The 25,910-nt window shown below is 34.7% G+C and overlaps 1 protein-coding gene across 4 annotated transcripts in view; it reads right to left on the reverse strand.

Moving 5' to 3' along the window:
- ngfrb (nerve growth factor receptor b) overlaps positions 1-25,910 on the reverse strand; it is a 68,426-nt gene that overhangs the window by 21,235 nt on the left and 21,281 nt on the right. For all 4 annotated transcript variants that reach the window (XM_077205941.1, XM_077205940.1, XM_077205944.1 and 1 more), the window contains exon 3: positions 20,196-20,555. In XM_077205941.1, coding sequence (XP_077062056.1) covers positions 20,196-20,555 — 360 coding nt within the window. The remainder of the gene's footprint in view (positions 1-20,195; positions 20,556-25,910) is intronic.

Here is a 25,910-nt window from a genome sequence, read left to right on the forward strand (position 1 = left end):
GGTAGACCGAAAAGAGTCCTCTTTCAGGGGCAGGGACAGTGTGAACATGAAGAGATCTGAATCTGTTTACACTTGGTTCACCTCTTGTTCCAGTTAGAGAGATCTGAGTTTGGTTCCTTTAAAAAGGACTCAGGTTTGAAACCCTCAGATTGTTTATATTTCTGCAGCATCTATATACCTTATGCACAAAAGAAACAAGCATAAAGCCATCTTTAGAATTTTGTCTTTGAATATTAGGTCTGTATATTTTCATGGCATCACTTCCGAAGAGGAATCAGCCGATGAAGTGGATTTACTTACTGTAGAGTAAACGAAAGTTATGATGAGCATTGTAATGTTTGAAGCGGACATCATAACATATGTCAGTAGACAGGGAGGATTTTAAAACGAGTGCTTTGTTTATAAATCCGTAAGATCTTACCCTCATGCTGTGGAAATACAAACCGGAAGACAGAACACAAAGAGTGCAGCGCTGAAAAGGGGAGGTGCTACATAAGGTCTATAGTCTAGTAAATTTTCTAATGTTCCTGATACATATGAACATTCTTTATTTGGGACAGGCGCCTCATTTCATTGTAGTGGACAAAATGTTTTTCAAAACTAGTTTTATTTGCTGTCTTCTGGAGATTTCCATGTTTATAGAACCCAGGATGAACTGAACTCAGTAGCCATCCGTGACCTATGACCTCTCACCTTCATGTTAAGACCCCGGAAAGAGGTCAGACGGGGTCAGAGAAAATCTCATGTTGATCAATGACAGATAAACATCAGGCATGCATACCTACACACACGCCTCAGCAGATAGGTATAAACTGATCCAAACCACATTATCAGTGTTTAATGTTAGCTGATTAGCTATTGGCAATGGCATTAATAATCTTTGTTTAAAACAATTACATGTCAAATAAAATCTAGAAAAATTTTGAAGTTAGACATTTTGTTAACCGGACCACTTCTCTTACTTTCACAAGTTTTCCATACTAGAGTAAGTAGCGGTATAGGATAAGGGCAGCTTTTGTTATTCATATTGTTCATACTTTGAGGATATTTAAGTTATACTTAGGTTCATGGATTTTAAGAGAAATCACACTGTATTTATTAAAGTTATAAAATTAAATGCAGGATGTGAAGGATGATTTTGTACTGATATGCTAATTGCTCAAATTGTGATTTGTTGAGGAGAAGTGTTCTATTAGTATTCCTTTTAGATTTGCTATTTTTGCGTGGCAGACATATTTACCGAACATAACATACCATAATCTGTAGGAATGAAACATTACAAATGATAGGCTATCTTCATTGTTTTTCTTAATTAAAAGGAGAGCAAATGTAGACTTCGAATTGAGTCTTCTGTTTCCCAAATTGTCCTATTGAGAAACAAGATAAGCCAAGATCATTTTAGGAGAAACATCTAAAACAATTGGTAAAGCTGATAATAAAACACCTTTCTACTGAATCAAAGATTGCGTCTATGCACACAGATTGCATTAAATGCTCAAAATTACCTCATATATATATTGTTTGTAATGCGATAATGAGAATACATTAAGAGAGTACAATGAAAATCCATTTATGGACCCTACTGCACTTAGTATGGTTTTTTGTAATGGCCGAACTTGGGCTGTGTACAAAGCCTCTTTCTCTGATCCACTTCTGAAAGCGTGTTAGTGGCCAGACCCATAACAAAGCCTGTAATGTTGACTGCAGATCTTTGAATGTGATCCATTGCTCAAGATACTGTTTTAATTTCATTCACAGCTAAGTGCAGCTCAGCAATAAGACAACAAATAATAGGTTTCTGGCTACGCCAAGAGCATCTGATATTAAGCAGAGAGTTCAGTGAGCTGGGCAATCACAAAAGGTAAGTCATATTACTTGTCCTCATGCAAACACAACAGTAAACTGTGAATGATGCGATAGTAGTTAATACCATATAGCAACTGTCAAAATGATTGATTGACAGGTGGGCGTGGCTTTCCTTTGATCTTCCCCCGCCCCTTCCGGTTCCTCCCGTTCCTGTCCCGCCCCTTCCGGTTCCTCCCCTTCCTGTTACCTTTGACCTAGTTCCGCCCCTTCCTGTTACCTTTGACCTAGTTCCGCCCCTTCCGGTTACAGCTTCTGTCAAAATGATGGATGGTTACCTTTGACCTAGTTCCGCCCCTTCCGGTTACAGCTTCTGTCAAAATGATGGATGGTTACCTTTGACCTAGTTCCGCCCCTTGCGGTTACAGCTTCTGTCAAAATGATGGATGTGTGACAGTTAGTTTGGTCGTTTGAAGTTCATTTGATCAAGAAAAGGGAGGTATTGGCCTTGTTAACATAAGCTTTGATGTTACAGTTACAAAGTGATGTGACAGTTAGTTTGAGATGTGATTGTTTGAAGTTGGTGTTTTGGTCACCGCATCCCTGAGCTTTATCAAGGGGAGCTGTGAAAGTGATAAGAAAAAAATGTACAACTATTCACTGGACCAAGCATTATGTTCATTTAAATAAAATGGTGAAAGTTTATCTGTTCTGTAAAAAAGAATATAAAATAAAATCTCACACAAAAAGTTGAAATAAATGTACAACTATTCACTGAACCAAGCATTTCAGTTTAAATAAAATGGAGCCACAAAAATAAAAAATGTACAACTATTCACTGAACCAAGCATTTCAGTTTAAATAAAATGGTGAAAGTTTATCTGTTCTTTAAAAGAATATAAAATAAAACCTCACACAAAAAGTTTAAATAAAATGGAGTCACAAAAATATTCCAAACAGTTAAAAATGTATTAGAGAGTTGAAGAAAAAAACATACAGCTTATGTAAAACCTCACACAAAAAGTTTAAATAAAATGGAGCCACAAAAATATTCCAAACAGTTAAAAATGTATTAGAGAGTTGAAGAAAAAACATACAGCTTATGTAAAACCTCACACAAAAAGTTTAAATAAAATGGAGCCACAAAAGTATTGCAAACAATCCAATGTATGAATGATCTGACTCTCTCTCAAAAACATAGGGAGCACGCGCGTCTATGTGTGTGTGTGTGTGTGTGTGTGTGCGTGTGTGTCAAAGCAGGAATTTCCCCCCCGCATTGCTGAGGACCTTGAAAGTTTATCTCACACAGAAGTTGAAAAAGCATTATGTTCATTTAAATGAAATGATTATAAAATTTACATTTAGTCATTCACAAATATTTGACACTGACTCAAGTTGAAAAACCATGCTGTTCAATTAAAAGTATATAAATTAAACAAAAATAAAATCATCTTACTGTTTCACCATGGTTGAAAAAACCCCACAAGTGTTTCCCCTGAAGTCTTTTCTCTCTGTCACACCAGCGTGTGGCTGGCCTGGTATCTGTTTTTGTGACACGTTCCTGAGCCCATTGAAAAGCATTGTGTTCCTTTAAAAGTGTATAAATTAAAATATATCATATATAAAATAAATAGTTTACTAATTGTTGTTCATTTAAAATCTTACTAAATTACTGAAGTTGAAAATCATGCCGTTCATTAAAAAATCTTACTAAATTAATGAAGTTGAAAAGCATTCTGTTCATTTAAAATAAATATTTTACAAATTTACTGTAGCAATTATGTTAGATTTAGATAAAAATAAAATCATCTTACATTTTCACCAGGGTTGAAGTAGCTCCTATCACATAGATGTCCATATTGACCATTTAAAGTTGAAAAGAACCCCAGAGTATTTCTCTCTTTCTCTCTCTCTCACACCAGCGTTTGACAGTCAGAGGGCTGTGTTCAGTGATCAGAATGAGACTGTGAATGTTTGCTAAATTTATTTCATAGTGTATAAGCATTAAAAGTTTGAAATAGTTTCAAACTTATTCAATGAATTCATAAAAACAATTATGCTATATCGATGGTCTCTGGGGAAAACTTGACTATATTTTTTTATTTATCAGGGTGCATGTAAAGAACTTTGAAATTTGCGGCTCTCACAAGTTATCTCACACATTGTGTGAAATGTTTAATAATTCCTCAAGTAGTGTCTGTGAGAAAATCCCCACATAGGCCTATCTGTAGTGAGAGAGCAACAATGAAGACTTTTAGAATCTGTGATGCCTCAGGCCGAGCACCATTGATAGCCTGCTTATAAGCTCCTTCCGATCACCAGCACATCTTCAGAGAAATACGTTACTTTACAATAATGTTAGCTTCAGGATATAGGGTGACAGAGCAGATGAGCCTCTGTGCATCACGTAATGTTAGTCTGCTAACGCCTTTCCAGAGCCAAAGTTTTGTTCGTACTAAATTTATTTCAAAGGATAATCGTAAAAGTTTAAATATGATCTTTTAAAAATGAAAAGATTGTTTAAATGAAATCTTTACATCTTTACAATCTTTTTTTTTTAACGGTGACCCAAAGTATAATTGTTATTAATATAACCATAATGATTTTTGTACTGTAACAGCATATTCTACCCCGTAAACCTAAACACGACCATCACAGAAAACTGCATTTTTACATTGTTTTTTACATACTGTTTTGCACTCTCACACACTAAGTTGGTTCCATAAACTCAAATAAAGTATATAACTCAATGTATAATGACAAAATGTATTCAAACAATTTAACCTTAGTTTTAGCTAAATAATATATATAAAAATTATATATATATACAAATATAAAATATAAAAACTCCTTACATTTTCATAGAACTGAAGAAGTAGTAGAAACTAACAATAAAAAAACAAATAGTTTAAGATGTCATAAACAAAAACCCTCCCAGATCCTTCAGGGATAAACTACAGGTTGAGATGAAGCTTCACACCCTCACAGAGACGAGATGAGTGACAGGACAGATGAGCCTCTGGGGTCACAATGCCCCAGCATATGCAAAGTTAGTCTGCTTTCCACTGTTTTATTCATATTAAACTTGTTTAATTAAAAGCATAATCTTAAAATTTTAAATGAGATCTTTTCAAATTAAAAGACCGTTTAAATCAAATCTGTAAAGTTTTATTAAAATCGTATCTTCTATTTATCTTCTACTTCTGTATGATATAAATGAATTTCATAAATTTAACCTAAGGTATTATTTTTTTACTAAACATCGTTTGTTCAAAAAATAAAATACATTTTTTTTTATAAATCAAGAATTGTGCTTTGGCGTCTTAGATCTTATTTCAAACTGTATTTTTGTCCATGCGACATGAAACATGTTGTCACAATGTTTTTGTTGTTTTAAAAGAAATCCCAGGACTCTACATTGCTCTTATTTAGATTAAATTGTATCATTTAGAAAATCACCACACATGTTCAGAGACGCGATGTGCCTCTGTGGTCCATGAGTAATAAGTAAAGTTTGTCTTGAGCGAATATATAATTTTACTCGTCTTAATTCAAAGCATGATCTTACTTTTTCTACGGTAGCTATGATCTATTGTACGTATAAGATCATTTTTACTTTTCTTGTATCTCCCAAACTATCCTTATTCATTGTGGAAACACACAGGGTGAACCCCTTTACTGAGAGTATACTATCGGTTATCTACTCAAAATATATGTAGAATTTTAAAATGTTAGCCTTTGTTGATGCGACAGGCCACATGAACAGACTTTGGAGAGAGCTGATGATACTATAGCGGGAAGCATGCCCCTTTGACCTCCTCCATTTTTGTAGGCTTTTTGTTAAATACCCTATAGCTTAGTCCTTACTGGTACGCTGTGTAGAAATTTCCCCATCTAGCGGTGATATTGTATTTTGCATTCAAACGCATAGTGCTCTCTAGCGCTTCGCTTTTTCAAATGCGTATTGCAACTACGGTAACCGCTATGTGCCAAGAAGCTACGCCCTGTCGTCCAATTGCACTTCATCGAGTTTAACTATACACGTTTTACCGTTATGTTGCCTATATAATGAATTACACAACCACGGAATGAAAAAGCTTGTAATTTAGACCATAACACTGACTTAACTGTCGAGGAGAAAGCAGGACTTCGGTGTCCCTTTCAAAGTCTTTTCTCCTTCATTAGCTCTATCCACCTGGGAAAAGCCACCCCCATATTTACCCTCGTTTTAAATTTGCCGGTCGCGTTTCCTTTTAGATTAAATTTTTAAGCTTTATCATGGCTACGAGGATTGCATTATGAAGTGCCGTGCAATCTTTCAAGCGCCTCTCACTGACCGCTTCAGTGGTTTCAGTCAGCCGGCTCTGAACGAAAAGGTTGGCTAGTTGAGCTAGGCTAGTGCTTTTTGTCCCTCTCTGCTATTATAGTTTTTCAAGATGGCGGAACGACATGGAGGCCTCCATGGACTTACCCGTACCATGTAAATAAAGATAAGAAATTCTTTGCTTACGAGGATAAGTCAGTTCGTTGGCAAAGGTAATTTTACACCAACGAGAAAATATTTATGAATAAAGACATTGATTTTAGCTAATACAATACTTTATAAAAAACTACCATAAGTTTAATTTCAGATGTGTAAATTACGAAACTCAATTTTTTAACCGAGTGAATCTACGCATGAGAGATCTTCATAAGTCATAACTTCAAACCAAAAGATTAAAAACCAAAGATTAAGCTAAATGACACTAGGTTCCAGCGTACCTAAAAAGTTAAAAAGTTAAAATCATGCATACGTGTTGTGTTCTGACACAAGGCCATTAGCTGATTCTTTTTGTTTTATAAATTTACTTTACTGATTTCTACAAATATCAGCCTGATAATATGTACTTAATACACGATGAAACAAGATAATCATGCTACCAATTACGTCTGACACAATGTTTTTAAGAAAAGTAGAGTTTTAAAATGCAACTAAACCAGATGATTTTTCTTTTGACAAACCTACAGAAATGCATGTCGATTACTAAGTTTCAGGCATAGTGCAAACATGCAATGTTCGAGAAAGTGTAATCTTTGCGAGGTCTCACCCACAAACGCAAAACTTTGTGTTGAGAAAATATTATGGAAGTAATTTTCAAACCGTAATTATATTACATTTATATTTTATTACTATTATGGTTTCATGTTGATTTAAAGTATTTGTTATTAATTAATACCTTTATTTTTATCTAACAATTCAATATCCAGCTCAAAATTTTGTTCAAAAATTGATCTCTGATCCCAAATAATTAGATAATGTAATGCTCACAAGCCACAGATATTCTCCTGCATAGTATGTGTGTAAATAGTAGTGCTTAAATCTTTGGCTGTATTTTGTCACCCTCATGCTGATCCATGCATAGCTTTTTACTAAAAGAAAATATTATGGAAGTCATTATCAAACTTGAATTAAACCATATTTTATTTATTAATATTAGGCTTTCGTGCTGATTTAAAGTTTTTTATTTGTTATTAACTAATACCTTTTTTTTTTTTTTTTACATCCACCACAAATTTTTTTTCAAAAATTGTTCTCTGACCCCAAATGAACAGATAATGGAATCTTCACAAGCTACAGTTAGATATTATTCTGCTTAGTATGTGTGTAAATAGTTGTGCTTAAATGTTTCGATGTATTTTTACACGCCAACATATTCTGTCACACCGTAGTGATGTAAAGTTCCACACTCTTGTAAAGACTATGGTCTAACTTTAAAACATAATCTTTATACATGAATTCAAAAGACCAAATCACTAAGAAAAGTACCGTTTAAAATAATAAATACACAAAAGTTCACAAATGATGGTTTTATTACTATTACTATTCAGATAGCAGACGACACTGGTTCACATTTTGAATGTGTGTCTGTTTTAGGTGAAGACTTTTCTTTGAGAGCCGTCGACATTCATTGTTTATAGGAATAAATGACCATTGATAATTTAAGTGTTTGTACTCTGAAGTATTTCTGTTTGAGAATGTTTGACTAAATTGCAACTTTCCCTCTATCTACGATGTGGAATCACACAAAGTATTAACGCAAAAAGTATGTGCATGCTGTTTTACACGTTACAACAGAATCACATATGACTATTGCACTGAGAGAGGCGTATTCATTAAGACTGTGTTAAACAAATCGGTTTAAACCTGCAGATAACATTGCACAAAGTAAATTCTAGTGATCAACTTTCTAAAAAGCAAATACAACATGAGCCATACAGAAAAGCCACTTGTGATCAGTTTTGTATGTTTGTAATTGACATCATGTTTCTTTTTGTACAGTTTGCAAAAACTATAGTCTCCGAGCGTGGTCAAACATATAGGAATTTATGAAAAACATGAACAGATATTTCTACATGAGATATTTATTTTAGAACATCTTTCAGCTATGTCTACGAAACATCGACATGAAAGATGAGTATTGCTGTTTTTCTGTTACCTATAAAACTATTATACTTCAAACTCGTCTAGCTATTGCCCATTTCACAGCACAGTCGGTTATTTTTTCTACGTGGCTAAACAACGGTTAAGCTAATGAATTACCGTTGAAAGGCGGAATGATTCATTTTTTATTCCGTCTACACCGATACTTTGACACAAGAGTTTTAGTCAGGGGGTCTTTTAGGCCTGATCCAGAAAACAGACATTGTGTTTTATGTCTTAATAATCGTTCTTCTTTTTATGAAAAGTAAGCAGTTTTTGGCCTCATCATCAAAAATGTTTAAACATATTGTAAATATCAATTGTTATATAAATTATATGTGAAACACGCTCAGTCGCATTAGAGTCGGATTCTTGTTTATATTGAAGTTTGTTATTGAACCGCTAGTGTTCTTAAATTGTTTACCACGGTTACATTTTTAACAACACAATCGTAACACTTTTCGTATTTTGTACGATGTTTTCTTTACACTCTCACCCCATGGATATCGGTTTCCTACAGTTAGCTGTAATGTTGGTGAACTCTAGGCCTTCTCTTTTTCATATACGACAGTATTTGCATGAATTGGCTTGATTTAATAAAATGATGGTTTAAACCACATTATATTATTATACCATTTTTAAATTGCGCTTAAATGTATATTTTATATTTTAACCCTTTATGCAAATATAGAATAGGCCTACCGCACAAGGATCTCTGAAATATTTTTTTCGTGTAAAACATCTATGTAGATCTATGTTTTTAAAAATACAAAGACATCTTTCTACCAGCGACCCTCAAAATCTGGGCATACAACAAAACACAGTGCATCCGTGTAGCTACGATGATTGATCAGAAAATTACTTTTGTCGCTTTGTTTGAAGAAACACTTTAATCAGCTGGTGCTTGATAACTATTAAACAACCCTCAATTCGGTAATGATGCGATATTGATATCGCGTTTTAATTTCAACTCAATGCGCTAAAGGTCTATAACTGAACTTTAACGTCTTAATATTTGGTAAAAGTTAACTTAAAGCCTTACTTTCTAAACGCTTTTTACGGAACTTGTTGCGAACATTCACTCAGCCATATGTTTAAAAAATATATATATTGGTGTAATTAATAGAATTCTCTCTGGCGGTATATGCATAACTTCTCCATGACTTATGATTCAATGAGGCTTTAATCCTACGTAACAGTTTACGATGTCATGACGATGACACCCCTATACAACTCCTCCTACGGGCGGGTGAGCACTATCAGTTGTCCTGATAAACTCTACACAGAGCCCAGCCTCAGTTATCGCACGCAAGCCGGTTTCTCCTAACTGTTTGTGTGTGTGTGTGGTGGTAACGCTGCTAAACCTGGTTTCGACGCTACAGACGGTTGCTTCAAATGGATTCAAAATCGTAAAAACGCTGACTGTTGGGTCTACTGCTACATCTCATTAATCAGAAGTTGAAGGAACATTTGGAAGGAACCGTGGTAAACATTTGGTTGGCCTGCTAAAGCTTGCTTCGACATTCCTGTTTGTTTGAACCTACCGCAAACTAGTCTTCTACGACTCATCATAGCATTTGTCCTAAACAGGTGCGGGTTAAAATCACAGCCTGAGACTATTCAAGGAACACTCGGGGCTATTCTGCGCGAATTAAAAGACGAGCCATTCATCGGTACTAAACTACAAGAAATCAGAGACGAGCTTTTGGACAAATCCAGCAAGGAGATCGTCTCCGACGTCGTCGACCTCTGGCGAGGTTTCTCAATCGTGAATGAAGAGTGACCAAACCCCCACCAGCATGGCTGCTGCCTTTAGCCGAAAGAGTTACATGGAATTCATGTTTAAAGGACATTACAGAACCCAGCTGATTTCATTAATGGAAAGAGTCATCGAGTATTCAAGTGAATCGGATGATGATGATGATGACGACGTTAATGTTGAAACCAAGCGTGTAAGAAATCTCAAGAAACATATGAGATTGATAAGAGGTACGCCTGATTCTTGGGGTGAATTATCAAACATATGTGTCAACGGTATTGAGCCGCCGTCTGTACTTGTAAAAGATGCTCTGGTTATGATGCTTGAATGCAGCTGTGAGTTAGAAATCCCCGATGTACTCTGTATGTGTACGTATGTGGCCGATGTATGTAAGCTAATGATACCAAAACTAAAAGACAATGACGAGGATGACACGTCCAGAGTTATCGAAATGTTTGTCAATTACATCATAGATCGTAACATGATGGATTGCAGAAATTTCATCTACTGGTTAGACTATCAATGATGTTATTGTTACCCCTTTTTTCACTAGCCTCTAATGTCATTATATCATTTAGAGTTTTGTACGACCATTATTTATTTTATTAATTCTTTTATTATATTACTTATAACATGTAGTCATTATCTATCCTGTTTTTACTGATTGTAATATTAGATGTGTCATTTTAATAAAAAGGTTGAACCACTATGCATGTGTGTGTGTGTTATTTCTTTTACAGAGGTCGAAACGAGAACATGTCGGAGCTTTTGAAAAAGCTTATTATAGACCGTCTAACCCTGAGTCTTTAGGAGGTTAAAAACGTTTAAAAGACGCAGTCTTAAAGGATAATGGAGTTCGACTAAGTGATAAGAGGTTTCGGATCGGTTGTCTTCAGGAATTCTATTAATTACACCAATATATATATTTTTTAAACATATGGCTGAGTGAATGTTCGCAACAAGTTCCGTAAAAAGCGTTTAGAAAGTAAGGCTTTAAGTTAACTTTTACCAAATATTAAGACGTTAAAGTTCAGTTATAGACCTTTAGCGCATTGAGTTGAAATTAAAACGCGATATCAATATCGCATCATTACCGAATTGAGGGTTGTTTAATAGTTATCAAGCACCAGCTGATTAAAGTGTTTCTTCAAACAAAGCGACAAAAGTAATTTTCTGATCAATCATCGTAGCTACACGGATGCACTGTGTTTTGTTGTATGCCCAGATTTTGAGGGTCGCTGGTAGAAAGATGTCTTTGTATTTTTAAAAACATAGATCTACATAGATGTTTTACACGAAAAAAATATTTCAGAGATCCTTGTGCGGTAGGCCTATTCTATATTTGCATAAAGGGTTAAAATATAAAATATACATTTAAGCGCAATTTAAAAATGGTATAATAATATAATGTGGTTTAAACCATCATTTTATTAAATCAAGCCAATTCATGCAAATACTGTCGTATATGAAAAAGAGAAGGCCTAGAGTTCACCAACATTACAGCTAACTGTAGGAAACCGATATCCATGGGGTGAGAGTGTAAAGAAAACATCGTACAAAATACGAAAAGTGTTACGATTGTGTTGTTAAAAATGTAACCGTGGTAAACAATTTAAGAACACTAGCGGTTCAATAACAAACTTCAATATAAACAAGAATCCGACTCTAATGCGACTGAGCGTGTTTCACATATAATTTATATAACAATTGATATTTACAATATGTTTAAACATTTTTGATGATGAGGCCAAAAACTGCTTACTTTTCATAAAAAGAAGAACGATTATTAAGACATAAAACACAATGTCTGTTTTCTGGATCAGGCCTAAAAGACCCCCTGACTAAAACTCTTGTGTCAAAGTATCGGTGTAGACGGAATAAAAAATGAATCATTCCGCCTTTCAACGGTAATTCATTAGCTTAACCGTTGTTTAGCCACGTAGAAAAAATAACCGACTGTGCTGTGAAATGGGCAATAGCTAGACGAGTTTGAAGTATAATAGTTTTATAGGTAACAGAAAAACAGCAATACTCATCTTTCATGTCGATGTTTCGTAGACATAGCTGAAAGATGTTCTAAAATAAATATCTCATGTAGAAATATCTGTTCATGTTTTTCATAAATTCCTATATGTTTGACCACGCTCGGAGACTATAGTTTTTGCAAACTGTACAAAAAGAAACATGATGTCAATTACAAACATACAAAACTGATCACAAGTGGCTTTTCTGTATGGCTCATGTTGTATTTGCTTTTTAGAAAGTTGATCACTAGAATTTACTTTGTGCAATGTTATCTGCAGGTTTAAACCGATTTGTTTAACACAGTCTTAATGAATACGCCTCTCTCAGTGCAATAGTCATATGTGATTCTGTTGTAACGTGTAAAACAGCATGCACATACTTTTTGCGTTAATACTTTGTGTGATTCCACATCGTAGATAGAGGGAAAGTTGCAATTTAGTCAAACATTCTCAAACAGAAATACTTCAGAGTACAAACACTTAAATTATCAATGGTCATTTATTCCTATAAACAATGAATGTCGACGGCTCTCAAAGAAAAGTCTTCACCTAAAACAGACACACATTCAAAATGTGAACCAGTGTCGTCTGCTATCTGAATAGTAATAGTAATAAAACCATCATTTGTGAACTTTTGTGTATTTATTATTTTAAACGGTACTTTTCTTAGTGATTTGGTCTTTTGAATTCATGTATAAAGATTATGTTTTAAAGTTAGACCATAGTCTTTACAAGAGTGTGGAACTTTACATCACTACGGTGTGACAGAATATGTTGGCGTGTAAAAATACATCGAAACATTTAAGCACAACTATTTACACACATACTAAGCAGAATAATATCTAACTGTAGCTTGTGAAGATTCCATTATCTGTTCATTTGGGGTCAGAGAACAATTTTTGAAAAAAAATTTGTGGTGGATGTAAAAAAAAAAAAAAAGGTATTAGTTAATAACAAATAAAAAACTTTAAATCAGCACGAAAGCCTAATATTAATAAATAAAATATGGTTTAATTCAAGTTTGATAATGACTTCCATAATATTTTCTTTTAGTAAAAAGCTATGCATGGATCAGCATGAGGGTGACAAAATACAGCCAAAGATTTAAGCACTACTATTTACACACATACTATGCAGGAGAATATCTGTGGCTTGTGAGCATTACATTATCTAATTATTTGGGATCAGAGATCAATTTTTGAACAAAATTTTGAGCTGGATATTGAATTGTTAGATAAAAATAAAGGTATTAATTAATAACAAATACTTTAAATCAACATGAAACCATAATAGTAATAAAATATAAATGTAATATAATTACGGTTTGAAAATTACTTCCATAATATTTTCTCAACACAAAGTTTTGCGTTTGTGGGTGAGACCTCGCAAAGATTACACTTTCTCGAACATTGCATGTTTGCACTATGCCTGAAACTTAGTAATCGACATGCATTTCTGTAGGTTTGTCAAAAGAAAAATCATCTGGTTTAGTTGCATTTTAAAACTCTACTTTTCTTAAAAACATTGTGTCAGACGTAATTGGTAGCATGATTATCTTGTTTCATCGTGTATTAAGTACATATTATCAGGCTGATATTTGTAGAAATCAGTAAAGTAAATTTATAAAACAAAAAGAATCAGCTAATGGCCTTGTGTCAGAACACAACACGTATGCATGATTTTAACTTTTTAACTTTTTAGGTACGCTGGAACCTAGTGTCATTTAGCTTAATCTTTGGTTTTTAATCTTTTGGTTTGAAGTTATGACTTATGAAGATCTCTCATGCGTAGATTCACTCGGTTAAAAAATTGAGTTTCGTAATTTACACATCTGAAATTAAACTTATGGTAGTTTTTTATAAAGTATTGTATTAGCTAAAATCAATGTCTTTATTCATAAATATTTTCTCGTTGGTGTAAAATTACCTTTGCCAACGAACTGACTTATCCTCGTAAGCAAAGAATTTCTTATCTTTATTTACATGGTACGGGTAAGTCCATGGAGGCCTCCATGTCGTTCCGCCATCTTGAAAAACTATAATAGCAGAGAGGGACAAAAAGCACTAGCCTAGCTCAACTAGCCAACCTTTTCGTTCAGAGCCGGCTGACTGAAACCACTGAAGCGGTCAGTGAGAGGCGCTTGAAAGATTGCACGGCACTTCATAATGCAATCCTCGTAGCCATGATAAAGCTTAAAAATTTAATCTAAAAGGAAACGCGACCGGCAAATTTAAAACGAGGGTAAATATGGGGGTGGCTTTTCCCAGGTGGATAGAGCTAATGAAGGAGAAAAGACTTTGAAAGGGACACCGAAGTCCTGCTTTCTCCTCGACAGTTAAGTCAGTGTTATGGTCTAAATTACAAGCTTTTTCATTCCGTGGTTGTGTAATTCATTATATAGGCAACATAACGGTAAAACGTGTATAGTTAAACTCGATGAAGTGCAATTGGACGACAGGGCGTAGCTTCTTGGCACATAGCGGTTACCGTAGTTGCAATACGCATTTGAAAAAGCGAAGCGCTAGAGAGCACTATGCGTTTGAATGCAAAATACAATATCACCGCTAGATGGGGAAATTTCTACACAGCGTACCAGTAAGGACTAAGCTATAGGGTATTTAACAAAAAGCCTACAAAAATGGAGGAGGTCAAAGGGGCATGCTTCCCGCTATAGTATCATCAGCTCTCTCCAAAGTCTGTTCATGTGGCCTGTCGCATCAACAAAGGCTAACATTTTAAAATTCTACATATATTTTGAGTAGATAACCGATAGTATACTCTCAGTAAAGGGGTTCACCCTGTGTGTTTCCACAATGAATAAGGATAGTTTGGGAGATACAAGAAAAGTAAAAATGATCTTATACGTACAATAGATCATAGCTACCGTAGAAAAAGTAAGATCATGCTTTGAATTAAGACGAGTAAAATTATATATTCGCTCAAGACAAACTTTACTTATTACTCATGGACCACAGAGGCACATCGCGTCTCTGAACATGTGTGGTGATTTTCTAAATGATACAATTTAATCTAAATAAGAGCAATGTAGAGTCCTGGGATTTCTTTTAAAACAACAAAAACATTGTGACAACATGTTTCATGTCGCATGGACAAAAATACAGTTTGAAATAAGATCTAAGACGCCAAAGCACAATTCTTGATTTATAAAAAAAAATGTATTTTATTTTTTGAACAAACGATGTTTAGTAAAAAAATAATACCTTAGGTTAAATTTATGAAATTCATTTATATCATACAGAAGTAGAAGATAAATAGAAGATACGATTTTAATAAAACTTTACAGATTTGATTTAAACGGTCTTTTAATTTGAAAAGATCTCATTTAAAATTTTAAGATTATGCTTTTAATTAAACAAGTTTAATATGAATAAAACAGTGGAAAGCAGACTAACTTTGCATATGCTGGGGCATTGTGACCCCAGAGGCTCATCTGTCCTGTCACTCATCTCGTCTCTGTGAGGGTGTGAAGCTTCATCTCAACCTGTAGTTTATCCCTGAAGGATCTGGGAGGGTTTTTGTTTATGACATCTTAAACTATTTGTTTTTTTATTGTTAGTTTCTACTACTTCTTCAGTTCTATGAAAATGTAAGGAGTTTTTATATTTTATATTTGTATATATATATAATTTTTATATATATTATTTAGCTAAAACTAAGGTTAAATTGTTTGAATACATTTTGTCATTATACATTGAGTTATATACTTTATTTGAGTTTATGGAACCAACTTAGTGTGTGAGAGTGCAAAACAGTATGTAAAAAACAATGTAAAAATGCAGTTTTCTGTGATGGTCGTGTTTAGGTTTACGGGGTAGAATATGCTGTTACAGTACAAAAATCATTATGGTTATATTAATAACAATTATACTTTGGGTCACCGTTAAAAAAAAAAGATTGTAAAGATGTAAAGATTTCATTTAAACAATCTTTTCATTTTTAAAAGATCATATTTAAACTTTTACGATTATCCTTTGAAATAAATTTAGTACGAACAAAACTTTGGCTCTGGAAAGGCGTTAGCAGACTAACATTACGTGATGCACAGAGGCTCATCTGCTCTGTCACCCTATATCCTGAAGCTAACATTATTGTAAAGTAACGTATTTCTCTGAAGATGTGCTGGTGATCGGAAGGAGCTTATAAGCAGGCTATCAATGGTGCTCGGCCTGAGGCATCACAGATTCTAAAAGTCTTCATTGTTGCTCTCTCACTACAGATAGGCCTATGTGGGGATTTTCTCACAGACACTACTTGAGGAATTATTAAACATTTCACACAATGTGTGAGATAACTTGTGAGAGCCGCAAATTTCAAAGTTCTTTACATGCACCCTGATAAATAAAAAAATATAGTCAAGTTTTCCCCAGAGACCATCGATATAGCATAATTGTTTTTATGAATTCATTGAATAAGTTTGAAACTATTTCAAACTTTTAATGCTTATACACTATGAAATAAATTTAGCAAACATTCACAGTCTCATTCTGATCACTGAACACAGCCCTCTGACTGTCAAACGCTGGTGTGAGAGAGAGAGAAAGAGAGAAATACTCTGGGGTTCTTTTCAACTTTAAATGGTCAATATGGACATCTATGTGATAGGAGCTACTTCAACCCTGGTGAAAATGTAAGATGATTTTATTTTTATCTAAATCTAACATAATTGCTACAGTAAATTTGTAAAATATTTATTTTAAATGAACAGAATGCTTTTCAACTTCATTAATTTAGTAAGATTTTTTAATGAACGGCATGATTTTCAACTTCAGTAATTTAGTAAGATTTTAAATGAACAACAATTAGTAAACTATTTATTTTATATATGATATATTTTAATTTATACACTTTTAAAGGAACACAATGCTTTTCAATGGGCTCAGGAACGTGTCACAAAAACAGATACCAGGCCAGCCACACGCTGGTGTGACAGAGAGAAAAGACTTCAGGGGAAACACTTGTGGGGTTTTTTCAACCATGGTGAAACAGTAAGATGATTTTATTTTTGTTTAATTTATATACTTTTAATTGAACAGCATGGTTTTTCAACTTGAGTCAGTGTCAAATATTTGTGAATGACTAAATGTAAATTTTATAATCATTTCATTTAAATGAACATAATGCTTTTTCAACTTCTGTGTGAGATAAACTTTCAAGGTCCTCAGCAATGCGGGGGGGAAATTCCTGCTTTGACACACACGCACACACACACACACACACACACACATAGACGCGCGTGCTCCCTATGTTTTTGAGAGAGAGTCAGATCATTCATACATTGGATTGTTTGCAATACTTTTGTGGCTCCATTTTATTTAAACTTTTTGTGTGAGGTTTTACATAAGCTGTATGTTTTTTCTTCAACTCTCTAATACATTTTTAACTGTTTGGAATATTTTTGTGGCTCCATTTTATTTAAACTTTTTGTGTGAGGTTTTACATAAGCTGTATGTTTTTTTCTTCAACTCTCTAATACATTTTTAACTGTTTGGAATATTTTTGTGACTCCATTTTATTTAAACTTTTTGTGTGAGGTTTTATTTTATATTCTTTTAAAGAACAGATAAACTTTCACCATTTTATTTAAACTGAAATGCTTGGTTCAGTGAATAGTTGTACATTTTTTATTTTTGTGGCTCCATTTTATTTAAACTGAAATGCTTGGTTCAGTGAATAGTTGTACATTTATTTCAACTTTTTGTGTGAGATTTTATTTTATATTCTTTTTTACAGAACAGATAAACTTTCACCATTTTATTTAAATGAACATAATGCTTGGTCCAGTGAATAGTTGTACATTTTTTTCTTATCACTTTCACAGCTCCCCTTGATAAAGCTCAGGGATGCGGTGACCAAAACACCAACTTCAAACAATCACATCTCAAACTAACTGTCACATCACTTTGTAACTGTAACATCAAAGCTTATGTTAACAAGGCCAATACCTCCCTTTTCTTGATCAAATGAACTTCAAACGACCAAACTAACTGTCACACATCCATCATTTTGACAGAAGCTGTAACCGCAAGGGGCGGAACTAGGTCAAAGGTAACCATCCATCATTTTGACAGAAGCTGTAACCGGAAGGGGCGGAACTAGGTCAAAGGTAACAGGAAGGGGCGGAACTAGGTCAAAGGTAACAGGAAGGGGAGGAACCGGAAGGGGCGGGACAGGAACGGGAGGAACCGGAAGGGGCGGGGGAAGATCAAAGGAAAGCCACGCCCACCTGTCAATCAATCATTTTGACAGTTGCTATATGGTATTAACTACTTGCGATGATCATGAGAAAATCTCATTTGTTCATTTATCCCATCACATTATGTTCTATAGGCAGAACTGTCTTGTACAGTATGTTTTCATTTTTACAGTTTTTTTGTTTCGTCATAGTTTTGTCTTTTCACAAAAAAATCCTTTAATTTACGTCTATATATATATATATATATATATATATATATATATATATATATATATATATTATTATTATTATTATTATTATTATTAATTTAAGTCCACCTTACTTAATTTTATTCATTGTAAATAGCCAAACTGCAAAATGACAAAAACATAACAGACCAGCTTTTAACATAATAAAATGTGTTTTTGAAAGAAGTCTCACCAAGGCTGCATTTATATGCCGAAAATTTCATTAATAATAATAATCCTATAAAAAAGTATTAAAATAAATTTTAGAATGTAATTTATTCATGCATCCCATTATAAGTGTATCCCAGTTTCCACAAAAAAAAAATTATAATAAGCATATTAGAATGATTTCTGAAGGATCATGTGACACTGAAGACTGGAGTAATGATGCTGAAAATTCAGCTTTGATCAAAGTAATAAATTACATTTGAAAATATATTCAAATGGAAAACAGCTACTTTAAATTGAAACAACATTTCACAAAGCAACTGTTTCACTGGATTTTTCTTCAAATAAATGCAGACTTTGTGAGAATAAGAAATATCTTTCAAACACATTTTAAAATATTGTAATATTCCAAACGTTTTAGCAGTAATGTAGCTATAATCCGTCAATGAGCACGTATTAAACATATTAAATATTTGTTTAAATTTTGCGTTACACTTTATTTTAAGGTGTCATTGTTACAGTGTAATTATATAATTAAGTACTGAGTAACATTAAGCAACTACATGTACTTACTATAGGGTTAGGGTAGGATTAGGATTTGGTTGAGGGTTAGTTGCATGTAATTATGCATCATTTACTGTTATTACTATGGTAATTTCATGTAACATATGTAACAAGAACACTGAAAAATAAAGTGTTACCAAATATTGTTGTGACATGAGCTTCTAAAATTATAACAAATATTGTATACTGCAGAGTTTTGGATGTACTGTGTTGTGAAATCTTCATGCTTCGCAAATTGTTAATCATTTCTGTGTTTTGGAGACTGTTTATGATATTTCATTATGTGAAAGAAGTGAAAGATCAGATTTCATCAATATCATCAACAGCAGTGGTAGTGGCACTAAAACAGTGGTAGTACAATATTATGCCTTAGCAACCACATGGGCAGCAACACAAAAAATGCAGTTACACTTTATTTTAAGATGTCCGTGTTACAATGTAATTATATATTTAAGTACTGAGTAATAATAAACTACATGTACTTAATATAGGGTTAGGATTAGGATGAGGTTTTGGGGTTAAACTTTATTTTAAGGTGTCTTTGTTACACTGTAATTATACTTTTAAGTACTGAATAACTACATACACTTATAGGGTTAGGATTAGGGTTTGGTTTGGTTTAGGGTTAATTGCATGTAATTATGCATAATTTATACTTATTACTATAGTAACTGCATGTAACAAGTGTAACAAGGACAATGTAAAATACAGTGCTACCAAAAATGCTAAAAAACATCCAATAACCTAGTAACATACTGGTGACTTGCATGGGCAAATTAAAAAATCTCGTCATAATTTGACTTTAACTGTCATCTCCAGAGAACAGAGCCGTTGTGGGCCAACACATGGGGTCATTTTTTGACCTCTGATTTTTAAAACAAGCAAGAGGTAGTAACAGAAAACTATTTGTCACATTGTGTCATGGTAACCCATCTATTTATAGTTTTTATTTGATTTTGATTCTCGATTGTCTTACCTTGGCAGACAGCGTCACTGAGAGGAGTGCAGCTTTCCAACTCCATGTCAGGCTGTTCGCACTGTGTGCAGGGCAGGCAGGGGTCGAAAGATGTCTCCTGGTCTGAAAACGTGTCATCCATGCACTCCTCGCACACCGTGTCACGGTCAAAACTACAGCGCATCAGCACACCCTTGCCCACAGGACACACTGTGCAGGCCTCGCAGCGCCCTGTCACGTCGCTGCGGAAATACCCATAGTCGCAGACACACACTGCGTCGTTGGCGTCAGTGCAGGGCTCTAACATGCGCATGAGTTCAGAACATGGTGTGCAAGGCTGGCACATCTCTGTGTGGCTGAAGTTCTCAGAGAACGTTTCACCTGAAGACAAAAGAAGAAAAGGTTAAAAGACAATCTCTCTGTACATACAAAGTCTGTAGTTGTGCATTTTTAGGGTTATTATCGTTAACTAAATGTCAAACCATAGATAATAGTTTGATCTTTCAGACATCATATTTAGGGAGTCTTTTGACCTCATAGTTCAAAATGTAATTTTTTTGCATACACTTATATACTGCCACTGGATATAAATATGCAAATGCTTAAGAGTCTATGATTGGATAACTATTGCAGTGATTATTATGTTTCTAGCATGTTATATGTATGGCAACAGTTCTTCTAACCCTAACTGATGGAGTGTGTAACTTTTCATTTCTTAAACAACCAAGTCAGACTCATGCCTGTTGGGGAGCATCACCAGATTAGCAGATATTAAGCAGACGGTCTACTAATACTCTACTATCTACTATCGTGGACTATCGAATTAAATTGTTACTTCAGAATTTACGCATCTATTCAAATTCTAATTATTTACATTTTAAAAACTACTGTGTGCCTGGTTAAAATAATGTATCGCTTTAGGGGTTGGTTTAGGGTTAGTAAAAATGAATAACCATTGGTCCTTTGCAATAATGCAACCACAAATTTAGTATTGATGTAATAGTTAAATAATCTCAAAATATATATATATATATATATATATATATATATATATATATATATATATATATATATATATACATATACATGTGTTGACCAATAATCTGAATATTGGTGTACCTTCCATATTTATGTCTTATGGGTCCAGTTTGGGGCTGTGGTAGAAAAATGTGATTTCTAAAAATACTAAATGGCACCATTCTAAAGAATTACATTATAATATAGTATAATATAATATATAATATAATATAGACATTTGCTTGAGGAAAAAGTTAAACTAAAACAGTGCCCATAATATGTTTTATCGAATATTACCTTACATGCAGTGTTTGTGAATGTAAAACGTCTCCACAGTTTTGAAAGATCTAAGTGTACAATAAATAGAGTTATTGTATTATTCTGACCTGACTGAAACGAGGCGTCAGTAATTCCAGTCTTACTTCCTGCACGAACCTATGTAGGTTTGTAACAAATTTGAATATTGCTAACCTATGGTCTTCATTGGCTATCCATTTTAGAGTTTTAGAAAAAAGGATGATAGAAAGTAATGCATCGTTTTTTGACCGCATGTGTTCTCATAGATCTCTAGAATGTAAATTATAATGTCAATATTGCAAAGAGTGGAGAGAAAATATCTAAATGCTACATGCTTATGGTATTGTATTCTTATCATCCATCCTATTCAGTTATATTAGAGGATAGAGGTCTAGCTATCACTAAATTATTCAGGACGCTATTTTGTGTGTGTGTGTGTGTGTGTGTGTGTGTGTGTGTGTGTGTGTGTGTGTGTGTGTGTGTGTGTGTGTGTGTGTGTGTGTGTGTGTGTGTGTGAACCCTTGAGGCACATTTAAGGCACATTGCCCCATGTATCCCATACCTTACCAAGTGTTTCAGTAAATGCCACTGGCAGGATATTCAAGGAAGCGGTGACCAGACAGTGTCAGAGAGAAAGATAACACGCTAATGCCATAGTTATCCTTAGATCTATCCATCAACGTGGATGAAATGTTATTGTGTTTTTGTGCTGGACAAATAGAGTTGCACATTATGGGTTCCCCTGTGTGCTGGAGCTGCTAATGGCTCTAATGATAAGGGGGTAATGTTCTGGCTTCTGGGGGCCAGTTATTGGGGCTTTATTTAGGAGACTATGATGGGAGCATTTCCAGCAGATGAAATCCCGTCCACTCAGCCTTTTTCCCTCTGAGTCTACTCTTCTCCTGATCCCTGCCCTCTGAGATCCATTAGAATAATGCTAGCCATCAATAATGAATGTCTATGCATTATGACAAACAACAGATGTGTGTATGTGTGTGTTGGGGGGGGTGGGGGGGGGGATGCTTGTCATGATCTTGTTCGTATCATGAGAGTGTCAATCAACATTAGTACTACAAAGAGGTAACATTCTGTCAATAGCTTTATTTATTTATTTCCAAAAAAGGAAATCTATTCTGACCGCACATAATTCGCTATTTTAATATACAATTCTAGGGAACTATGGTCTCAAATAATTACAACTGATAATACAGATATCTTAAGCAGATATAAGACTTAAGACATGTTTGAAGTAGTGGTCAACCGACAGGTTATTAATGGCTGATACGATACAGATATTTAAAGAGCAGGTTGGCAAACTGCCAATATAAAGCCAAAATATAAATAAAAAAAATAACAGAAATCATGAAATAGCTTTTTCTACCTGATCAAACCCTTAAAAAAGTTTTGTTAGCATAATACAGTAATATCTTCAGAGTGATTAAGTGAAGTTAAATACTATTTTAAATGTTCCACTTTATAATACCACAATTTTTCAATTGCAAGACTGCAGATTTTTTAAAGAACTTGTAAACAATATTTAATGAAAATTCAATATAAAATTTGAAAAACTGAAAAGGTGCAATATTCATGAACAAAGTTGGTGTTTTTTGGCAAATGGGGTCTCACTTGGGAGTTGGGAAAAACAGGCAATGGAATTGGTGTGTGGAATTTGCATGCCAAGCCATTCCCCCACATATATGGGTATATTTAAGATGGTGGCAAGCATCCATTCATTCAGATTTTTGCTTGGTGAATATGACTTCTTTCAGCAAAACACAATTGGAGTTATATTAAAAAAATATCCAAGCTTCCAAGCTTTACAATAGTAGTGAATAGTAACTTAGATTTTGAAGCCCAAAAAAGCACATCCATCCATTATAAAAGTAATCCGTATGGCTCCAGTGGGTAAATAAAGGCCTTGTTAAACATTGTTTAAAAAAAAAAAAAAAATCCATATTTTAACTTCATAACCTTTTGGTCCAATGTATTTGGCACACTGGGAAAATCACTTAATGTTGACCTCAGCCCCAATCCATTAAAGGGTTAGTTCACCCGAAAATGAAAATGCTGTCATTAATGACTCACCCTCATGTCGCTCCAAGCCCGTAAGACCTCCGTTCATCTTCAGAACACAGTTTTAGATATTTTCGATTTAGTCTGAGAGCTTTCTGTCCCTCCATTGAAAATGTATGAACGGTATACTGTCCTTGTCCAGAAAGAAAATAAAGACATCATCAAAGTAGTCCATGTGACATCAGTGGGTTAGTTAGAATGTTTTGAAGCATCGGAAATACATTTTTGTCCAAAAATAACAAAAACTAGGACTTTATTCAGCATTGTATTGTCTTCCGGTTCTGTTGTGGATCCGCGTTCAGTGACGCTGCTGACATAAGACGCAGCTGACGTGTGTCTGGTGCGCCCGAGCTTCGTTTACAGTCTGAGGGAGACGCACGCTGGAAACAAAACAATCTTCACAAACATGTCTAAGGATTTCCACACAGAGGAAGACTTGCATTTTTTTGCCCAGCCATATTTATTTGAACCCGAATACACGGACGCACCAGATACACGTCAGCAGCGTCTTACGTCATCAGCGTCACTGCGGACTCGTGAACGCGGATCCCCAACAGAACCCGAAGACAATACAATGCTGAATAAAGTCGTAGTTTTGGTTATTTTTGGACCAAAATGTATTTCCGATGCTTCAAAACATTCTAACTAACCCACTGATGTCACATGGACTACTGTGATGATGTCTTTATTTTCTTTCTGGACAAGGACGGTATACCGTTCATACATTTTCAATGGAGGGACAGAAAGCTCTCGGACTAAATCTAAAATATCTTAAACTGTGTTCTGAAGATGAACGGAGATCTTACGGGCTTGGAGTGACATGAGGGTCATTAATGACATAATTTTCATTTTTGGGTGAACTAACCCTTTAACAGCTTTTTTTGGTATTCTAATCTACTATACACTGGTTCCTCTAGCCCCATTGCTAAAGTGGTCGCTTTTACTAGCCTGTTAGCCAGAAGGTATATTCTCCTTAAATTGTGCTGCTTCTCCTACTCACAATAGATGGATACAAAACATATTTTTCTACATTAAATTAGAGAAATCTTTTTCTGCTTTGGGGTTCCCTTAAATCCTTCAATAACACCTAGGATCCGTTCTTGAATTTTATTAAAGGCTTGCTCTGCCACCTGATCCGGACTAAGATAATATTAAGCACATTGTCTCTTTCATGTCTCTTTACCTTAAAGAACCTTTAAACCAGTCCCGTCAACGTGAGGGGTGGGACTTTTCCTACATTATTTCTAGGGATGCTGATTTTTAGAAGGCAGCTGTGTGACTCTGAGATGGTGAATGGGAACATGGTTTGTGTAACATTAGAAACACATTATTAGCTGTTGGATAACGTAGTCAAGCTAAAAGCTAATCATATCAATACAAAGTTCTGTCATGAAACTTTAGATGGTGCAGACTCGTAGGTCCTTAACCCAATCTGCATGCAATTACATCATTCTCTATAGGGCACAGCTAAATGGTTCCCGTAGTAGCCAATGAGCTTGCTTCTCAGCATTCAAATTCTTGCCTATTGTTTGCTGTATCAGTTCACGTATGCTGTACAGACAGAGCGAGAATGGCAGGCAAGCAGCAACAACCTAACTTTCCTTCTGAACCGACAACAAGTGGGACTGGCAAAGGATCTATGATCTATCTTCCTCTGAGCCAAGCAGAGTCTCATCGTGGAACCCTTGGCATACTAGAATATTATTACACACTGACAAGTTTTGCTAGCTAAACAAACCAAAAACTTGCTGCATCTAAATCTGTTTTTAAGAATTTGTTTACATTTGGTATTGTAGTGTTACTAACTGTACTATAAAGTTTTCTCACCGGTGAATGACACATTTTATTGGTATTGCAGTAATGTTGTCTCCTGTCTTCTTGGCTGTGCGCATTCATGCTTTCAGGAGGCGTGACTTTAGACGGCGATTTGCAGGGAGGGTGGGACTTACGCTTTTACTGCTATCAGGCTAAAGTTAGTATCGTCCCAGTTGTCCTACAGCACCTTTAAGACTTCAAGTGTACATTCAATAGAATTAAGCACATCTTTTTCTCAAGAGAACCCAAACTTTACTTCAATCATAAATGTCTTTATCTTATTTAACTTAGCCATGCCGCTGTTTTAGAGTACCAGCATTAAGCACTGAATGAAGAACACAAGTCTGCTAAATACTGAAGCAAAAGAGTTTTCTGAATTCTTCAACAGACCAGTAATGGGAGAATTAGTGACAACTGCAAGTAAACAGAAGGCAGATGAAGGTAAAAAAAAAATCTCCCTGCGGGCTACAGTCAGTAATGTTAAGTGGACGTTAAGTGGGTAGGGCCTATACACTTTAAAAAGCCACCTATAAA

The sequence above is a fragment of the Siphateles boraxobius genome, unplaced genomic scaffold (assembly GCF_051911475.1).
Source record: "Siphateles boraxobius isolate OS27281-9 unplaced genomic scaffold, OSU_SipBor_1 55, whole genome shotgun sequence".
NCBI classification, from domain to species: Eukaryota; Metazoa; Chordata; class Actinopteri; order Cypriniformes; family Leuciscidae; genus Siphateles; species Siphateles boraxobius.